At 35.2% G+C, this 16,532-nt stretch overlaps 1 protein-coding gene across 2 annotated transcripts; it reads left to right on the plus strand.

Moving 5' to 3' along the window:
* Window positions 1–231: 231 nt before the first annotated feature.
* LOC123552028 (L-sorbose 1-dehydrogenase-like) lies at window positions 232–16,532 on the plus strand. 2 transcript variants are annotated; one of them, XR_008370639.1, is made up of 3 exons: window positions 232–356; window positions 582–2,503; window positions 14,491–14,629. XR_008370639.1 is itself a non-coding variant. In XM_053541556.1 (2 exons), the coding sequence occupies exon 2, from the start codon at window positions 14,512–14,514 to the stop codon at window positions 16,324–16,326; it is 1,815 nt and encodes a 604-aa protein (XP_053397531.1). In that variant the 5' UTR covers window positions 12,794–13,574; window positions 14,491–14,511; the 3' UTR covers window positions 16,327–16,532. The 2 variants fall into 2 exon arrangements, 1 of the variants encoding a protein (XP_053397531.1); XM_053541556.1 differs by lacking the exons at window positions 232–356; window positions 582–2,503 and adding an exon at window positions 12,794–13,574 and having other exon boundaries at window positions 14,491–16,532.

Genomic DNA, 16,532 nt, shown 5'->3' on the forward strand with positions numbered 1-16,532 from the left:
TTCATATTTCAGTTGTTTATATCTTTATCATAATATCATCGCGTGCATTACAAAACAGGTGTAATACTTGACTTAGTAATAACCTATATCAATTTTTACATTTCTTTTGATATCAGGGTAGTAAACCAACGTATGGTATATTGAAAAAAATCTAGAATTTTACGTTAAAGGTCGAATTCATATTCTACATTAGGTCCAATTTTCTACCTTTATTTCAATTGTGCCTGTTTATTTTTCATATTTCTTTTATGAGCAGGTATGTGCCTTTAGATAAGTTAAGTTTACTCTCTCGTCATGCAATCCGATAAAAGTACACGAACGAGTGCATTCTAATCAAAAGTGACTGAAGGACGCAGGTAAGGCGATATTCGTTATATTGTTGTTCTCTTTTGTTTTTCTTTTCTTATGCTGTTTGTGTCTTTTTTCAATGTACAATTTTTCGGTGCTATAAAACATTTCATTCTGTAGATTATATTTGTGTAATAATTTTAGTATTTCCTTTTCGAGGATATATAGAATGCGATCTAAGTTTTACCTAGGTTACTTCGTGTGATGGTTAACTTGTTTTTGTTTCTTTTTAGAGATCTATTGTGGGAAAGAAATATGAATTACACAATCATCGCGGTCATCGTCCTCTCTGTGGCAATTTTATACTCTAACGTATTCAACACCACTTTATATTTAAAACACAGAGTGATAGTATCTGACGTCATTGATGACGAATATGATTACGTCATTATTGGCGGCGGAACGGCAGGATCAGTCGTAGCGGCAAGACTTGCTGAAGACGGGGCGAATAAAGTTCTCTTATTAGAAGCTGGTGGATTTTACGACGAAAACTGGAAGTTTCATATCTTGACCCTCTGGCCAGAACTTCAAAGAACACAATATGACTGGGAATATTACACAGAACCTCAAAAGTATTCACACTTCGGATTTGAAGGAAATCGGGCGTACTGGCCACGTGGTCGGGTTCTTGGAGGTTCAGGTATGATAAATGGTGCACAATACACACGTGGTAGTCGTTACGACTTTGACGAATGGGCTACAAATGGTTGTGAAGGTTGGAGTTACAAGGATGTACTTCCATACTTTTTAAAAGCGGAAGACATTCAGATTGAAGATCTGAAGTCTTCAAAATACCATAACATAGGTGGACCAATGGCGGTATCTGAAAGTAGTGCGACACAACTTGTAGACATGTATATGAAAGCTGGCAAAGAACTTGGATATAACATCACAGATTACAATGGTGGTGAACAAGTAGGGTTTAACAGAATCCAAATTAACACCCGTAAAGGCTTGAGAGAGTCGTCAGCTATTGCTTACCTAGGACGCCCAGGTAAAAAAGATAACCTCGACATTGCAATTAACTCATTTGTAACAAAGCTTGGTGTTAAAGGAAAGACAGCGACTGGCGTTTACTATATCCGTAACAATAGAAAATATTTTGTCAGGGCGAGGAAGGAAGTGATATTATCTGCAGGATCGATTAATTCACCACAGTTACTTATGTTGTCGGGTATAGGACCAAAAGAACACCTTCAAGAAATGAATATCCCCGTAGTTGCAGACCTACCCGTTGGAGACAATCTTCAAGATCACTTATTGTTATTACTTCATTCTAAAATAAACAGGTCCATAAATTTAACACCGACAAAGATGACAAGTTTCTGGTCCATTTTCCAGTATAAGATATTCGGTTCAGGACCACTTTCTACTGCGGGTGCTGAAGGCTCGGCCTTTGTTAATGTTGACAGTAGAATGCGTAGTAAAACATACCCCGATCTTCAGATGGCAATTTTCAGTGTAATAATACCTTTTAGCAAGCTAAATTTGATAGATGAAATTAAAAAGGATTATGAAACTTGGGATGAAAATGTTGACGGATTTATGTTCGCCGTAATACAGACTCATCCAAAGAGCCGTGGTACTTTGAGACTTCGGAGTAATGACCCTTTCGATTATCCTATTTTAGATCCTCGTTACCTACAAGAACAAAAAGATGTAGATGACTTAATCGATGGCATTAGAATATGGGAAAAATACATTGAAACGCCAACGATGAAAGGTCTTGGAGTTAATGTCGATGATATGAGGAAATCATTTTGTTCGCAAAACGAGTTCCGGTCCGATGCATACTGGGAATGCATGATACGACATATGGCAGTTACAGGGTACCACATATCTTGCACGTGTAAAATGGGTGCTTTAGATGATCCCACTGCCGTCTTAGATCCGTCTTTACGTGTAAAGGGAATAAAAGGACTGCGTGTCGTTGACTTATCAGCGTTTCCTAATGTGACTGTCGGAAATACTAATACTCCAACAGTAATGTTGGCAGAAAAGGCAGCAGACATGATTCGTGGGATAGACTCGGTCAAACGTTTCAGAAAGAAACTACCAGATGATGTTTAGTTGTATTATGGGTTTATCTGGTCATCAATCCTTTGGTAGAGATAAAACAATATGCTATGTTTTTGGACAGAGAAGAAATAGACTGGTAAGCTAGAAATAGGCGAGTTTAAGACACTTGAAAAATAACAGCCTTTTTGTTAATTATTTTAATGCTCTGCTTGAAATCTTGGGTTAGTTTAAACACTGTATTGACAAGATCTATACACTGACGTGGATTCAAAATGCAGCGTCCATATATGTGAAATACATGCTTCATTTTGTAATTTGCATCCAAATATTTTCATGTTCATTTATGACGATATAATATAGTGATTTCTTTTATGCTTCTTAAAGCTTGACCGTTGGAATCCTGAGTACGTTCAGCTCGCGCTGTAATTCATGTCACACAAAATTTACAGTGTACATTTTCAAAATTAAACGATCCTTATTTTTTAAGTCCACATCAACACACCAACAGACATTTCTTTGAAACCGCCCGATTTTTCTTAAATCTAACGTCTATAACTAACATCTTTATGCACGCTTATTTCGTGTCAAAAGAACGCGTATCTTAAAATCGTTAACTGATGTGCTAAGGCGACACGATCACACCCATCCATTTATGATAGACAGACTGCGATCTTAAGTTCACTGTGTGACTCAGTCGCCTACGAAAGCATTTTCCATTTGGAAACAGACGAACTTTATGAAAGTATTTACGTTCCATGTAGCGCAGAAAAATAACCACGAAACCCTTACTTATTATGCATATATAATAAATGTATGCAGTAGGCAAGATTACATTATTAATTCACGTCGCTATATATTATATTCAAACATATTTCTAGACCAACGTGGAAATGTTAGAACTTAAATATTATTCAATAACTTCATGCATCGACGACGGCAACAGAAATATTTGCAGAGGTAAACACATTAATTTTGTACATTTGAAGTATTCAAACTTTAGTAATATTTACGACATGTCGGAGGTTAATCCATCTTGTGCATGCTTAACGTGATCCCGCATATAGAAACCTTATATATACTTATATATATGCTTATTGAAAACATATGATATAACTGTCTGATTTAGCTATCTAATTGTCTTACTAAACCATGAGCATACGAAAATCTACGCACTTATTGGCGATGACAATAAAACTGTAAAAAACAGTAACATTAGCAAAATACTTAACCTTTCCTTTGGCTCTTTGAAATGGGAAAAAGTATAAAGTTTCCAGCCCAAGCCCCTTCGTTGTATGAATTCCAAACTCCACGATCTTAAGTTTAATATAGTTTCTCCAATGAATTTTAAATAATGTCTGTTTTAAGGGTGCGAAAAGTCACAAATATACTTTATTTATTCTAATGGAAATTGTATTTTCCCAAATAGGAATAAAATTACACACACACAAGCAACAAAAAACCCCACAAAATTCAGATATTTCATTTATGCAAATTGTATGAAAATCTTACGATATTCATTTTTTAAAATCTTATGTAATATGGCGGTTCTTTTGTGATACACGAATGCATGGGGACTTCATGCTGTAATTCATGTCATAATAAATTTACAAATATGATATGTTAATACAGGTCAATTAGAAACTCACAAACCACTCTTCCTTGAAAAGTATCTGACTATTAAAATCAAAATGGTGACTGACATGAATTTTTAGGCTGGAGATTTATTCGCCAGACTATTATAACCATAAATCGAGATTCCACAAAGTTCAACAAAAGTTCAAAGGTGCTGAAACTGACAACACAAAATATAATTCCATGCGCAATTCAAATAGTTCGCCACGTTTATCAGTTTTGCCATAGAGTTGTATAAAGATTGTTAAACTTACCCGTTTCAATAAATCATTTTGCTTTAACATGTTATAATAATGTTTTATTTTTCTAACGGTAAATACTTGAAAGATAATATTAGAAAATATTACATAATGATGGTAAATTAATTCGCCCCTATGAATGAAATGTCCGTATGAATGGAACTTTTTCGTAACTCAACACTGTTGACCGTTTCGTTATAGTTTATGACCACGGTCTGTAAATCGCTAATTAAACAAACGCTGGTTCCGAGAAACAATTGTTGACATGAGTTATACTGCGCATTATTCGACGACCTGACATAATATGGAAAATAAGAAATATGACATAACAATCAAAATGAACTTACAGTGATACGAGTTATGTCGGGTCTTATATTTAGGGCTAAAGTTATAAGAATCTATTCTTTCAGATCATTTGCTATAGGTACTACGGGACGTAATCGCTGCGTGGAATTGCCACAGTAACGTGAAAAGAAACAAATGACCACTTTCTACAAGTTGTGTACCTAAAGAGCGTACATGCTATATATAGGCTTATATTTCTATACTAAATCCATTTTAGAAACATTCTGGCGAATGCTGAAAGATATATTGTAAAAAGTGCTTTGTCACCATTTTGTTTAAAGGGTGGGGGCGTAGATGTAAGCGATTTTTGTTAAGATAGTGGACCCGTAACGGTAATGTTTAACAAATGCATTAATTGATAAAGTCCTGAGGTTAACATTGTTTGGCACAGTGTTACATCTTTAAATGACTTTTACCGTGTCGTTGTTGTTTGATTGTTTTTTTTATTTGTTAATCTTGTATAAATTATGTTTTTTCCTCCAGCTGAAACAGAGACAAATTTCAAAGTGATAGCCATTGCGCAAAATGATCGCAGAGAAGTCATTTTACCTCATATTTTTTTCTAAATGAAACCTCAAAGTATTACGTAACAATTGTAAAAGACAAAATAAAATTGTCGATAACAGTTTTTCTTAGTAGCCTCGAGTAAGAGAATTTATTCGGACAGAAATTAAGCTCCAAATCTTAAGAATTATAGCCTTGCTGTCTGCATTCAAAAAGACCCAAAGGGCAGAAGTAAAACCTACATACATTTCTTCCAAACTTTGTAAACTAAAGAATAAATGCAAAACCAAGAACTTTTACAAAATGTAACAAAGTATTTTCAAAGATGTCTAAACATTCACCCTTCAGGTTAAATTCATTTTAAACTGCAAGAAATGGCTAATCAAATGAAAAATTTCCGCTTTTGTACGACAAAATCAATGATAATAAGTACTGAAAAAAAAACACCAGTTTATCTTAATTGAAAAAAGAAATATAATGAACAAAGTTCTGTCCTAGTGGGGCTTGAACCTACGCCTTCCTGAAAAAATAGTGAAAGTATCTTATGGTAGGAATGGAATACTCTTCAAAAAAGGTTTGTAGCGGGTTTCCCTCATACCGACAAACCCATCTGATCAGTGTTCATACATTCATACATGATGTGTTTGTGTGTGTGGTGGTGGTGGTTGTGGGGGTGGGGGGGGGGGGGGGGCTTTTGCATATCGAAGTATAGATGTTGTGTTTGTTACCTTTATACTTTATCTGATATTATGTCCCTCAATGTTCATTATTGCTTCTTTATAAACATAATTCTGACATGACTCGGTTTGATTTCCAGTTAAACAAAGAAGAAAATCAAGCTCTGCATATTCTGCGATAAACAACGGTTGACGCGCGAGAGCATTATGACGTCAATTATGACGTCAAATTGCCGCATGACGTCTGATACATTACTCCTCACGTAAATGAAGTCCAGCATAATATTTATTCAAAGATATCAATGAGCATGTCAGAATGAAAACAATCTAGGCCTTCTTGTGATTTATCGTCTAATTTACCACGGTTCATCGTTCAGATGCTTCAGTATTTAACCACTCGAGCTAACGCCCTCGTGGTTCAATTCCTACACATCTGAACTCTGAACCGTGGTAAAGCAGGCGATAAACCAGTCGAAGGCCTAGATTATTTGTTAAATAAACTTTTATGGCACGCCAATTGCCCAATAATAACGTGAACCCAGGTTCATGATCGAAAAACTAGAATTAACAACCGATAAAGTAGGTTTTTCGAACGTAAAACCAAGTTTTTCGAATACTTACCCATAAATTATTTTCGAGCGAAACATAAGGTAATGGACGTTGACCATAGTTTACGTCCGTGAACCCAGGTTTAAACTAGTTTTTTTATGAATTAATATGAAATAAGGCAAAGCCTCAAAGCGAGCTCAAAGAAATCGGATTTAGCTAAAACTATTATGCATCATTTATTTGTCACAAAGAAACTATTCACTACTCACAAGAATTCAGGAGAACGTCTACATTTAGTGTCACCATACCTATAATAGTAAATATCATACTTAGCAAAATTTATGGGAAGCCGGTGACACGGTGACGTCATTACCGCGTTCCCGTTTCTTTCTACTTATTAATGACATTTTTTCCGTTTTTCTGGCCGATGCTTGATCTTTTAAAGTGGAATTATACGCATTTTTCAAGTAAAAATACAGCACAAATAGATATGTGTGTAAAAATGGTGGAGGAAATTATAGTTTTTAACCCAGTATACCAAACTCTTCCTGTTACCATTAGGAAATAATAACTTTTTAAATATGACTTTTCTTATTTTGAATGAAGCAGTCTTTTTAAGAAAAGTCAAACTGCTTGCAGGAGTTGCTTCCCTTCAACCTCAGAAATCTCTACTTATAGGTAAGGGAGATCATTGCGTACAAGACTGAAGAAATGAAATATTTTTTATAAGTCCGATTTCTTCATTTCTGAAGCATCACTTTCAAATACTTATGCGGCATTATTGTTAATTAAACACATTTAAATTAAATTTTAAGTTCTGTATTCACTCCGGAAATAAGTATTTCCTGTGAGCACCTGACCGCTAGGGTGCGCTTTTTAAGAACTTCCGACGAAACTTTTCAAATCCATCACCAAGTGTGAAAGTATACTTGCGTTACCGTAAAGCTCGATTCTCGAGCTTGCTATGAATTTCGGTCGTTAATCTAAGTTCACGAGTGTGAACCTATGTTTACGGGCGTAATCCAGGGTTCACGAATGTAAACCATAGTTTACGAACGCGAACATATAATATGAACTAAGGCAAAGCCTCAAAGCAAGCTCAAAGAAAAAGGATTTATCTAAAAATATTATGCATCATTTATTTGTCACAAAGAAACTATTCACTAGACACACGATATTCAGGAGATCCAGAAGTCTACATTTAGTGTCACCATGCCTATAACAGTGAATATCACACGTTGCAAAATTTATGGGAAGCCGGTGTCACGGTGACGTCATTACCGCGTTCCTGTTTCTTTCTGCTTATAAATGACATTTTTTTCCATTTTCTGGCCGATGCTTGATCTTTTAAATGCAAATAATTTTTTTTTCAAACAACTGGAAATCATTCTTTCATTATTGTTGAGTGATGAATAATTTTTAGCAATTGAATGAAGTTCTGTATTCACTCCGGAAAGAAGTACTTCCTGTGAGCACCAGTCCGCTAGGGTGCGCTTTTTTAAAACTTCCGACGAAACTTTTCAAATCCATCACCAAGTGTGAAAGTATACTTGCGTTACCGTAAAGCTCGATTCTCGAGCAGGCCCTTCGGGCCTGCTCTTCGAGCTCGCTATTAACGATCGAGAACTTAAGTTTACGACCGTGAAAATGGGTTTACGACCGTAAACATAGATTCACGCTCGTGAACATAGGATTACGACCAAAAATCATAGTTTTGTTCGAGAAACCAATTTTTCTGAATTTAAACCTAGGTTCACATTCGTAAACTATGGTTCATCTCGTAAACCCAAGTTCATGGTCGTAAACATAGGTGCACGCCCGTAAACAATGGTTCGCGGCAATCCAATAATCCAATAATTACATTTTTGGTCGAAAAACTAGGATTTTCGAATACTAACATAATATTTTCGAGCGAAAACATAGGAAAACAGGCGTAAACCATAGTTTACGCTCTTGAACCCATGTTTAAGTTCAATAAACTAGGTTTCTCGATTGAACTTTAACTTGGGTTTACAAACGTGGACCTATGTTTACGAGTGTGAACTATGGTTTACGACGTTATTTTTGGTTTTCGCTCGAAATAATAGGTTTACATGCTTTTAAGTTTGAAAAACCTAGTTTATCCATCGATAATCCTAGTTTTTCGACTGTGAACCTGCATTACCAACTTTTAGTAACATCGATCTATCGGAAAATCGATAAATTTGCCCATATAAACAAAGAAGGAAAAAAATACTTAAACTTAAATAGAAAAAGTTCAATTTGGAAATCAAAAATTCGATACCCCACAAATTAAAGTTTAATTTATTCCGGATATTATGAATATTTTTTTTTAAAAATATTTTGATATTTGGTTGGTCCTTTTTGACTTTAAACAGACCCACCTCAGTTCATATAGAGTCTGTAGGAAACGGGTAAAAAAAACTGACATTTTCAAATATAACAGATAAAATGAGATATTTTCCGCAAATAATCAAAAAATCGATACCCCTAAAAATGTAGAAAAATTATTCAATTTTCGTTATGTGTAATTTGTTTTAAATTTTATAATGGTTTGTTTGGTCCTTTTTGCATTTTAGTGTGTACAGTGAACATTTCTTAAAAAATTCCGGCTTCTTCCGCCGTTATCCGTAAGTACTCGGAAGCTGTTACGGAAAATATTGTCGTCTGCTAGTCTGACTTTGTCGGTACAAATTGTTATAGCTCAAAGCCTTTGAATTGTAGGCAACTTCACATTGGAAAAAAAAAACGAAAAAAAAAAAAAAAACAATCTGAGATTGTAATTAGACAAATTAAAACAAATTAATTGTTGAACTCAGAAACGCCGAAACCTAGATCCGCTGCCGTTTAAAATAACGCTGTGGAGGACTTAGTGTTCAATTCGCATTTAATATACAAATGCTTTTAATTTTCATCGCAAAAAAATACTTAAAGCAACTAATTCTCACGTGTTTCCATAAAATATAGTCTGTCAGTAATTGAGTTTCAAAGTATTCTTAAGAAATATAGCGATGATTAATTTCCAGATACCTATATTATTTTTTGCCGATCGATCTGGAGACTTTTTTTATTGCCGCGGCGGTCCGGGTCCGATCTCCGACGCGGTCATCTTTTTTTCTTCATATAGGATTTTTTTAATAATTTTGAAACCAAAAAAAAATCAATGTCTATTATTCATGATATGACCAAACTTTAATTTGAAAGATAGCCTTAAGGAACTGATAATTCTGCTTCTTTCCGAACCTTCTTTGTATATGTTTTTCTGTATTCTTAAATTAATGCGTGTTTTTGGTACATTCTTTAATCATTCGTTTTAAAAAACTGCGATATCTATTAATTGTTTTAGTCTCAAGATTGCACACAATCACATTAAGCATAAAATGATTTAATTGTAACAAATATCTTTAAATTACCCTTTGTCTTTTATTGTGTATTACAATATTGCCTAGGGGTAAACAATATCCGGTCAGTGTTGTTTCAAGGCGGGTCATAAAAGATATGTTTCCCCACTTACTATAAGCGATAGGTATTTTTATGGTTTTATGGTTTTAGCGTTGTAATATATGTCTTTCACTTTCTTCTGTCTTTATATAGTCTTTTCCCTTTCTTTCAGGATTTTTTTTTACGATTTTACCCTTATTTCATGAATCGTATGACAGTAAGAAGAATCAGTACAAATTTAGAATTCACATCGTTAATAAAGTTGTTCCGTACATATTTACTGAGTAAAGATCCTGGCCCAAATTTCACGAAAAGTTTTAAGTTATTACTTAGTTAAGTCTGCTATTCTAAAATTGAGATATTGATGAAGTTATTGTTATTTAATTTTTTTTCTGTAACAATATATTTATAGTTAAAGTATACTATGGTAGTAGTATTTGTCAGCAGTACTTATCCAAGTCACGCAAATATGATATTTCTATTTAGGCACGATATAAGAAACTTAATCCTTACCATGCTAAATTACAATAATGAACTTGTCTATCTTTCAATTTGGACAGTACTATTAATTATGAAAAGGGGTGCATACCAAAAACAATACTGGCTGAATGGCAGACAGTGCAGATCATGATCAGTCTGCACGGATGTGCAGGCTGATCATGATCTACACTGATTGTAAAGGAAGAACCAATCGTGTCCAGCATGGTAAGGGGTAAGTATTTCCTTTTAAAAGTATAAGTTTTATTTCTATACTTCTTTTTCTTTAAAGCGACCGGCCTCCGGATCGTTCAACAAAAATACTTTTTAGATATCTTGAAAAAAAAGCTATATTTCTTATGAAGGCTTCAAAACTAATTACTGACAAACTTTATGTTATGGAAATACATGAGAATTTGCTGTTTTACTACCTTTTACGATGAAAATCGAAAAACATTAGTGATTCAGAATTTTGAAAATATTTTAGAAACAAAAGCTCATATTCTAATGCTCATAATATGTGAAAGAAAGCGCCTATAGAGGAAGTATATACGCTTTCTAAATATTTTAGATAAAGCATTCATATTCTTGAATATTTATTTTATTTACAGACAGTTTCTTGTGCGTAAATATTTCTTTTCTGTACATAGATATACGTTAACATGATGTTTCATGTATTAATAAAGTATTATATAAATTTTCGACTTGTTCCGATTTTCACTTTGATAATTATCTAAACTTCATTCTATTCAAGTATATCGTTTAGTAAACCTCCCGCCTGCAAATGCATCAGATAATGACTAAAGCTGTTAATTATCGAGTTTCCCCCGTGTTACTACAACAACAACATTAGTACGGAAATCAACGAATTCGTCCGGTAGCGATGATATCGGATTATTTGTTTTATTGATTTTTATGATAGGTAGATCTGCCCCGCTTTATCGGTTTCGAGATGTTACTAAAAGTTGGTAATGGGTTCATGTAATTATTGGACGACGATTTCCACGTACGTCTGTAAACTATGATTCAAGAACATAGACCTAGGCTCACATTCATATACAGGGGTTCAAGATTCGTAAACGCAGGTTCACACCCGAAATTCATGGTTGATTTTTTAATCCTAATATATCGACCGTTAAACCATGGTTTACATTTGATAAACTACGTTTCTCGAATAAACTATGAATTTCGTTCATTATCCTATGTGGTTTGATTGAATTACGTTCTCGGAACCTGACTTTTTTGTAAGATATTAATTTTTGTGGTTTCAGATTCCCAAGTGAGCATTTTGTGCCGTTTGTCTCACTAATTATGTTATCCCCCATGAAAACACAATGTATTTTTTCACCATCTGTAGTCTGTAATATCCTTACACTGCCTTTACAAGTTAATCAAGATGGTTCATCACATCAATACCCTATGCTCGCCTTAGCTATAGTTTGATATGGAAAACCCATAATATCTTCCGTCGTTTATATGACTGAAAAATTGTTGAAAAAGTCGTTTAACCCGAACACACACACACACACACACACACACACACACATACATAATATCTAAGATTTTGCAAACATCTTTCCCGCACAGATTTCATCCAGCGTTTTGTGGTAGCCAGCCTTTCTGTACTTTCAGTACTTTGATTGTCAAAAGTAGGCGTATCTCAAAAATCTATTACACCACAAGGTCAATCACCATTTAGTATGGCAAGTCATTGAAAAGTTTCTGGACAGACAGCGATATAGGGCACCTTGTGTGACATCATCATGACAGATATTTTTAATTCAAGTCTGGTACATTGCAACATAAGCAACATACAATATCTGAATCATCCCGCGTCCCTCCCTGGTGCACGGTCTAGGTTGTAATGAATACGGTCGTCCATATGACAGTCAAATTTGTCACTGAGCCGTGACTCCGAAAACAATATAATTTCTCTATTAACAATCAGTTTTAAAAGTTCAGAAGAATCTTGTTTGTTATAGCGTTTGTTGTATCTTTCCACCACTGGATATTTAATAAAGAAAAAAATGTAATTCACTTTTCTCCTGATCTTCCGAACCTGTAGATTTCCCAACCCTGGAATAAAGATATACATTTTTGCCTTTTCCGTACAGGTGAATTTGTTAGACACTCCCAAAGCACACAAAAAGTATGTTTTTACTCGTGTCAACGAATAAACGAGCAGATAGAGGGGTGAATGCTTCTTCATTTATATCCACTAAGACCTCTCGGCTGATTGATAAACACCAAAGGCATAGCGCCCTGTAGGCACTACAGACCAGGGCCTACACTTTTCCAGCAAAAATGAAAAAAATATATATACGTAAAAATGCAATTAAAGCATAAGGGGTGTGATCTGAGAGACTTAATTAATAGGCATTATCACCTAAATGATATAAACCAACATCTGAATAATGCCGTAAAAGATATTTTAAAATTAAGCAATTCTTAACAAAAGAACCGAGCAATTTCAAGTATTTTAGGCCGTTATATAAGCATTACATAATTATACACATAATAAGTATTGCACGTATCTTAAGATGTTGATAATATTTGCATCGCGGGAACTTCTCGAAAATGGTCCTTGCATCAAGCCCGGGTTTACAGCGGTTCGAAGGAACATTTTCTCCACGTCAGCTCGCATATAATGTCTAAATGCCGTGTATGTTTCAGTTTTGGGCTATATAATGCCTTAAATAGCCTAAAATACACCAATCTACTACTAGGATTCAAAATTAATTATAGCCTTCCCGTACCTATCCCACCCTGGCGTCTCAATTCGCTTCTGGACTCAGGCTTGCTGCAAAAACACGTTATTCAGGTTCAGAAGCTGTAGAATAATGATAATAAAAGTTTCCTATTGATAATCTAGAAACAGTTATCTTAACAAAACAACCGCACAATTTCAAGTATTGGCACATAAACACTAATAGAATACATCGTTGTCAATGCTCGTCACGTTAGCGTCATGCGAACGAATAGTCCATTTAGAAATAAAGAGGCTGAGCGGCAAACTTGTAATACAAACAGTCATTGGCTAGTTAACATCAAGTCGAAAATAAATCAGAGAAATTATAATCCGAAACCATTTAAAAATGGATACGGGAAGGCATGCCCCATAGCGAAATTTTCTCAGCAAGCCTACAACTTCAAAATTCCCAGCTACGCCCCTGTACACGTTATAGATAATATTACAACTGTGTCCCATATAACAGACATTTTATTATGTGCTATACATGTATCGTTATCGCATTATATTTCGGTAAACAAGTGTCATATAAGGTTTTTATGAATGAAACAAAATTTAAAAGTATGTTCTGGATAGTGTCTTTATTGAAATCAGGTACGTAGACCGTACATTTCGTTTAAACCTTCTGTTACGTTTGTTTGGTATGATCCAAATTGTGCTCAATGTTTTATTTTTCTTTGCAATTAACAATGGTATTACTTACTTCTATCATTTAACAATTAGAATCTGCTTAAATGCCTACCCTGCATGTTTAACATATTTCACTTGATTATGTTAACTTTGCACAACAGACTTATTTTCCCGTGGAAACTGATGATGATCTTTATTGACACAAAGCTTTTCTTTGTGTTTTTGTGTAATTTTACTATACACCTAGTGGTTTTTGTTTTTCTACATACTTAGTTGCGTGTATGGTGTATTTGGTTTCATTTCCATTGAAATTTGAAGATAAAACGATACAATGCATTTGAAGAAAGCACTGAGTACATGTATGTTTATTGTTTATCTTTGCTACCATTATGTGTTTGCTACCATTATGTGTTTGCTACCATTGCATGTGTAGAGAAGTAACTTTTATTTAAACTGTCCTGGGGTAAGGTTCGGTGCCAATTTTCTAGATACATGTATATTCCAAAGCGATGTCCTACTGTACTTAGTCTAGTCGACGTTTTATATATTTCACTTCTTCTATTTCTTTTGTGTGAATAGCTATCATTCTAAAAACTGCAGTAAGAAGTGTTGCAACATTGTACCCACCCTTTTTTTAAAAAATCCAGATCTATATCGTTGATTTTATTTGTGTCACAGAATAGAACAAATGACATTAGATCAACATGCCTCGGGTTTCTAAAACTACGACATCATGTTTAGGAGTCTTTATTTACACTTTAAGCTAACCAGGAGGTCCCGTGAAAGACTTGCAAGTTCTTCGATATAGATGTGGCATGAAGATAAAATATTTTGTCACTCAAACAGACTAGATCTAATTGCTATTTTACTATCATTTCAGACATATACAACACTTCGGAAAATGAATTACACAGTTATCGCAATAATCATCTTGTCTGTGGCCATTTTATACTTCCGAATGTTTAACAACAGCCTATTTTCTGACCATAGAGTGCTAGTCTCTGACGCCATTGATGACGAATATGATTACGTCATTGTTGGTGGGGGAACAGCCGGATCAGTCGTAGCAGCACGACTTGCAGAAGACAAGACAAGCAGAGTTCTTTTACTAGAGGCTGGTGGTTTTTACGACGAAAGCTGGAAGTTTCATATCTTGACGCTCTGGCCAGAACTTCAAAGAACACAATATGACTGGGAATATTACACAGAACCTCAAAAGTATTCACACTTCGGATTGAAAGGAAATCGGGCATACTGGCCACGTGGTCGGGTTCTTGGAGGTTCAGGTATGATAAATGTTGCACAATACACACGTGGTAGTCGTTACGACTTTGACGAATGGGCTGTAAATGGTTGTGAAGGTTGGAGTTACAAGGATGTTCTTCCGTACTTTCTGAAAGCGGAAGATATTCAGATTGAAGAGTTGAAATCCTCAACATATCATAACATTGGTGGCCCAATGGCGGTATCTGGGGGTAGTGTGACTCAGCTTTCAGACATGTATATGAAAGCTGGCCAAGAGCTTGGATATAACATCACAGATTACAACGGAGGTGAACAGGTAGGGTTCAGCAAAATTCAGCTTAATACCCGAAAAGGTGTGAGGGAATCTTCAGCTGCCGCTTACCTAGGACGCCCGGGTAAAAAGGATAACCTCGATATTGCAATAAACTCATTTGTAACAAAGGTTGGTTTTAAAGGGAATACAGCTGCTGGTGTTTACTATATCCGTAACAATAGAAAATATTTTGTCAAGGCCAGGAAGGAAGTGATAGTGTCTGCAGGGTCGATAAATTCACCACAATTACTTATGCTTTCGGGTATAGGACCAAAAGAACATCTTCAAGAAATGAATATCCCCGTAGTTGCAGACCTGCCCGTTGGGGATAATCTTCAAGATCACCAAATATATGCGCTTTTGTCTAAAATAAATAAGTCAATAGGTTTAACACCGTCACTGTTGACAAACTTTTGGACGTTCATGCAGTATCAGATATTTGGCACTGGTCCACTTACCAGTCCCGGTACCGAAGCTGCGGCTTTCATTAACACTAACGATACTAGACAATGTAACACGTATCCTGATCTTCAAATTGCAATGTTCAGTGTGATATTCAACCTAAGTCATTTATATTTGAAAAATGAAATCAAAGAAGAATATAAAGCTTGGGGTGAGAACGTTGATGGAATTTCGTTTTCCGTGATAAATACTCATCCGAAAAGTCGCGGAACTCTGAGACTTCGTAGTAATGACCCTTTCGATTATCCTGTTTTAGATCCTCGTTATCTACAAGAACAAAAGGATGTAGATGACTTAATAGCTGGAATAAGAATATGGGAAAAGTTCATTGAGACACCTACAATGAAAGAACTTGGCTGCAGTGCCGATGGTATGAGGAAATCGTATTGTATGCAACATAAGTTCCGGTCCGATGCTTACTGGGAATGTATGATACGGCATTTAGCAGTGACATCGTATCATATCTGTTGCACGTGTAAAATGGGTGCTTTAGACGATCCCACTGCCGTTTTAGATCCGTCTTTACGTGTAAAGGGAATAAAAGGACTGCGTGTCGTTGACTTATCAGCGTTTCCTAATGTGACTGTCGGAAATACTAACGCCCCAACAGTTATGTTGGCAGAAAAGGCAGCAGACATGATTCGTGGAATAGACTCAGTTAAATACTTGAGACAGAAACTACCAGACGATGTTTAGTTGCACTAATGATTATTTCTTACGGTCGGAACGCCATTGAATATGATATTCTGGAATATAATGTATGTAAAATGATAAAAATAACAAAGATAATAGTTGTAAGTTTAACGTGAATAACGACGATTGAGTGATTGAAAAAAAATATTGGTATTTGTGAACGTGTGGCCGAACCAGATAGCTTCTGATGTAAAACGTTGAAAGTTGAA

The sequence above is a fragment of the Mercenaria mercenaria genome, chromosome 4, assembly GCF_021730395.1.
Source record: "Mercenaria mercenaria strain notata chromosome 4, MADL_Memer_1, whole genome shotgun sequence".
NCBI classification, from domain to species: Eukaryota; Metazoa; Mollusca; class Bivalvia; order Venerida; family Veneridae; genus Mercenaria; species Mercenaria mercenaria.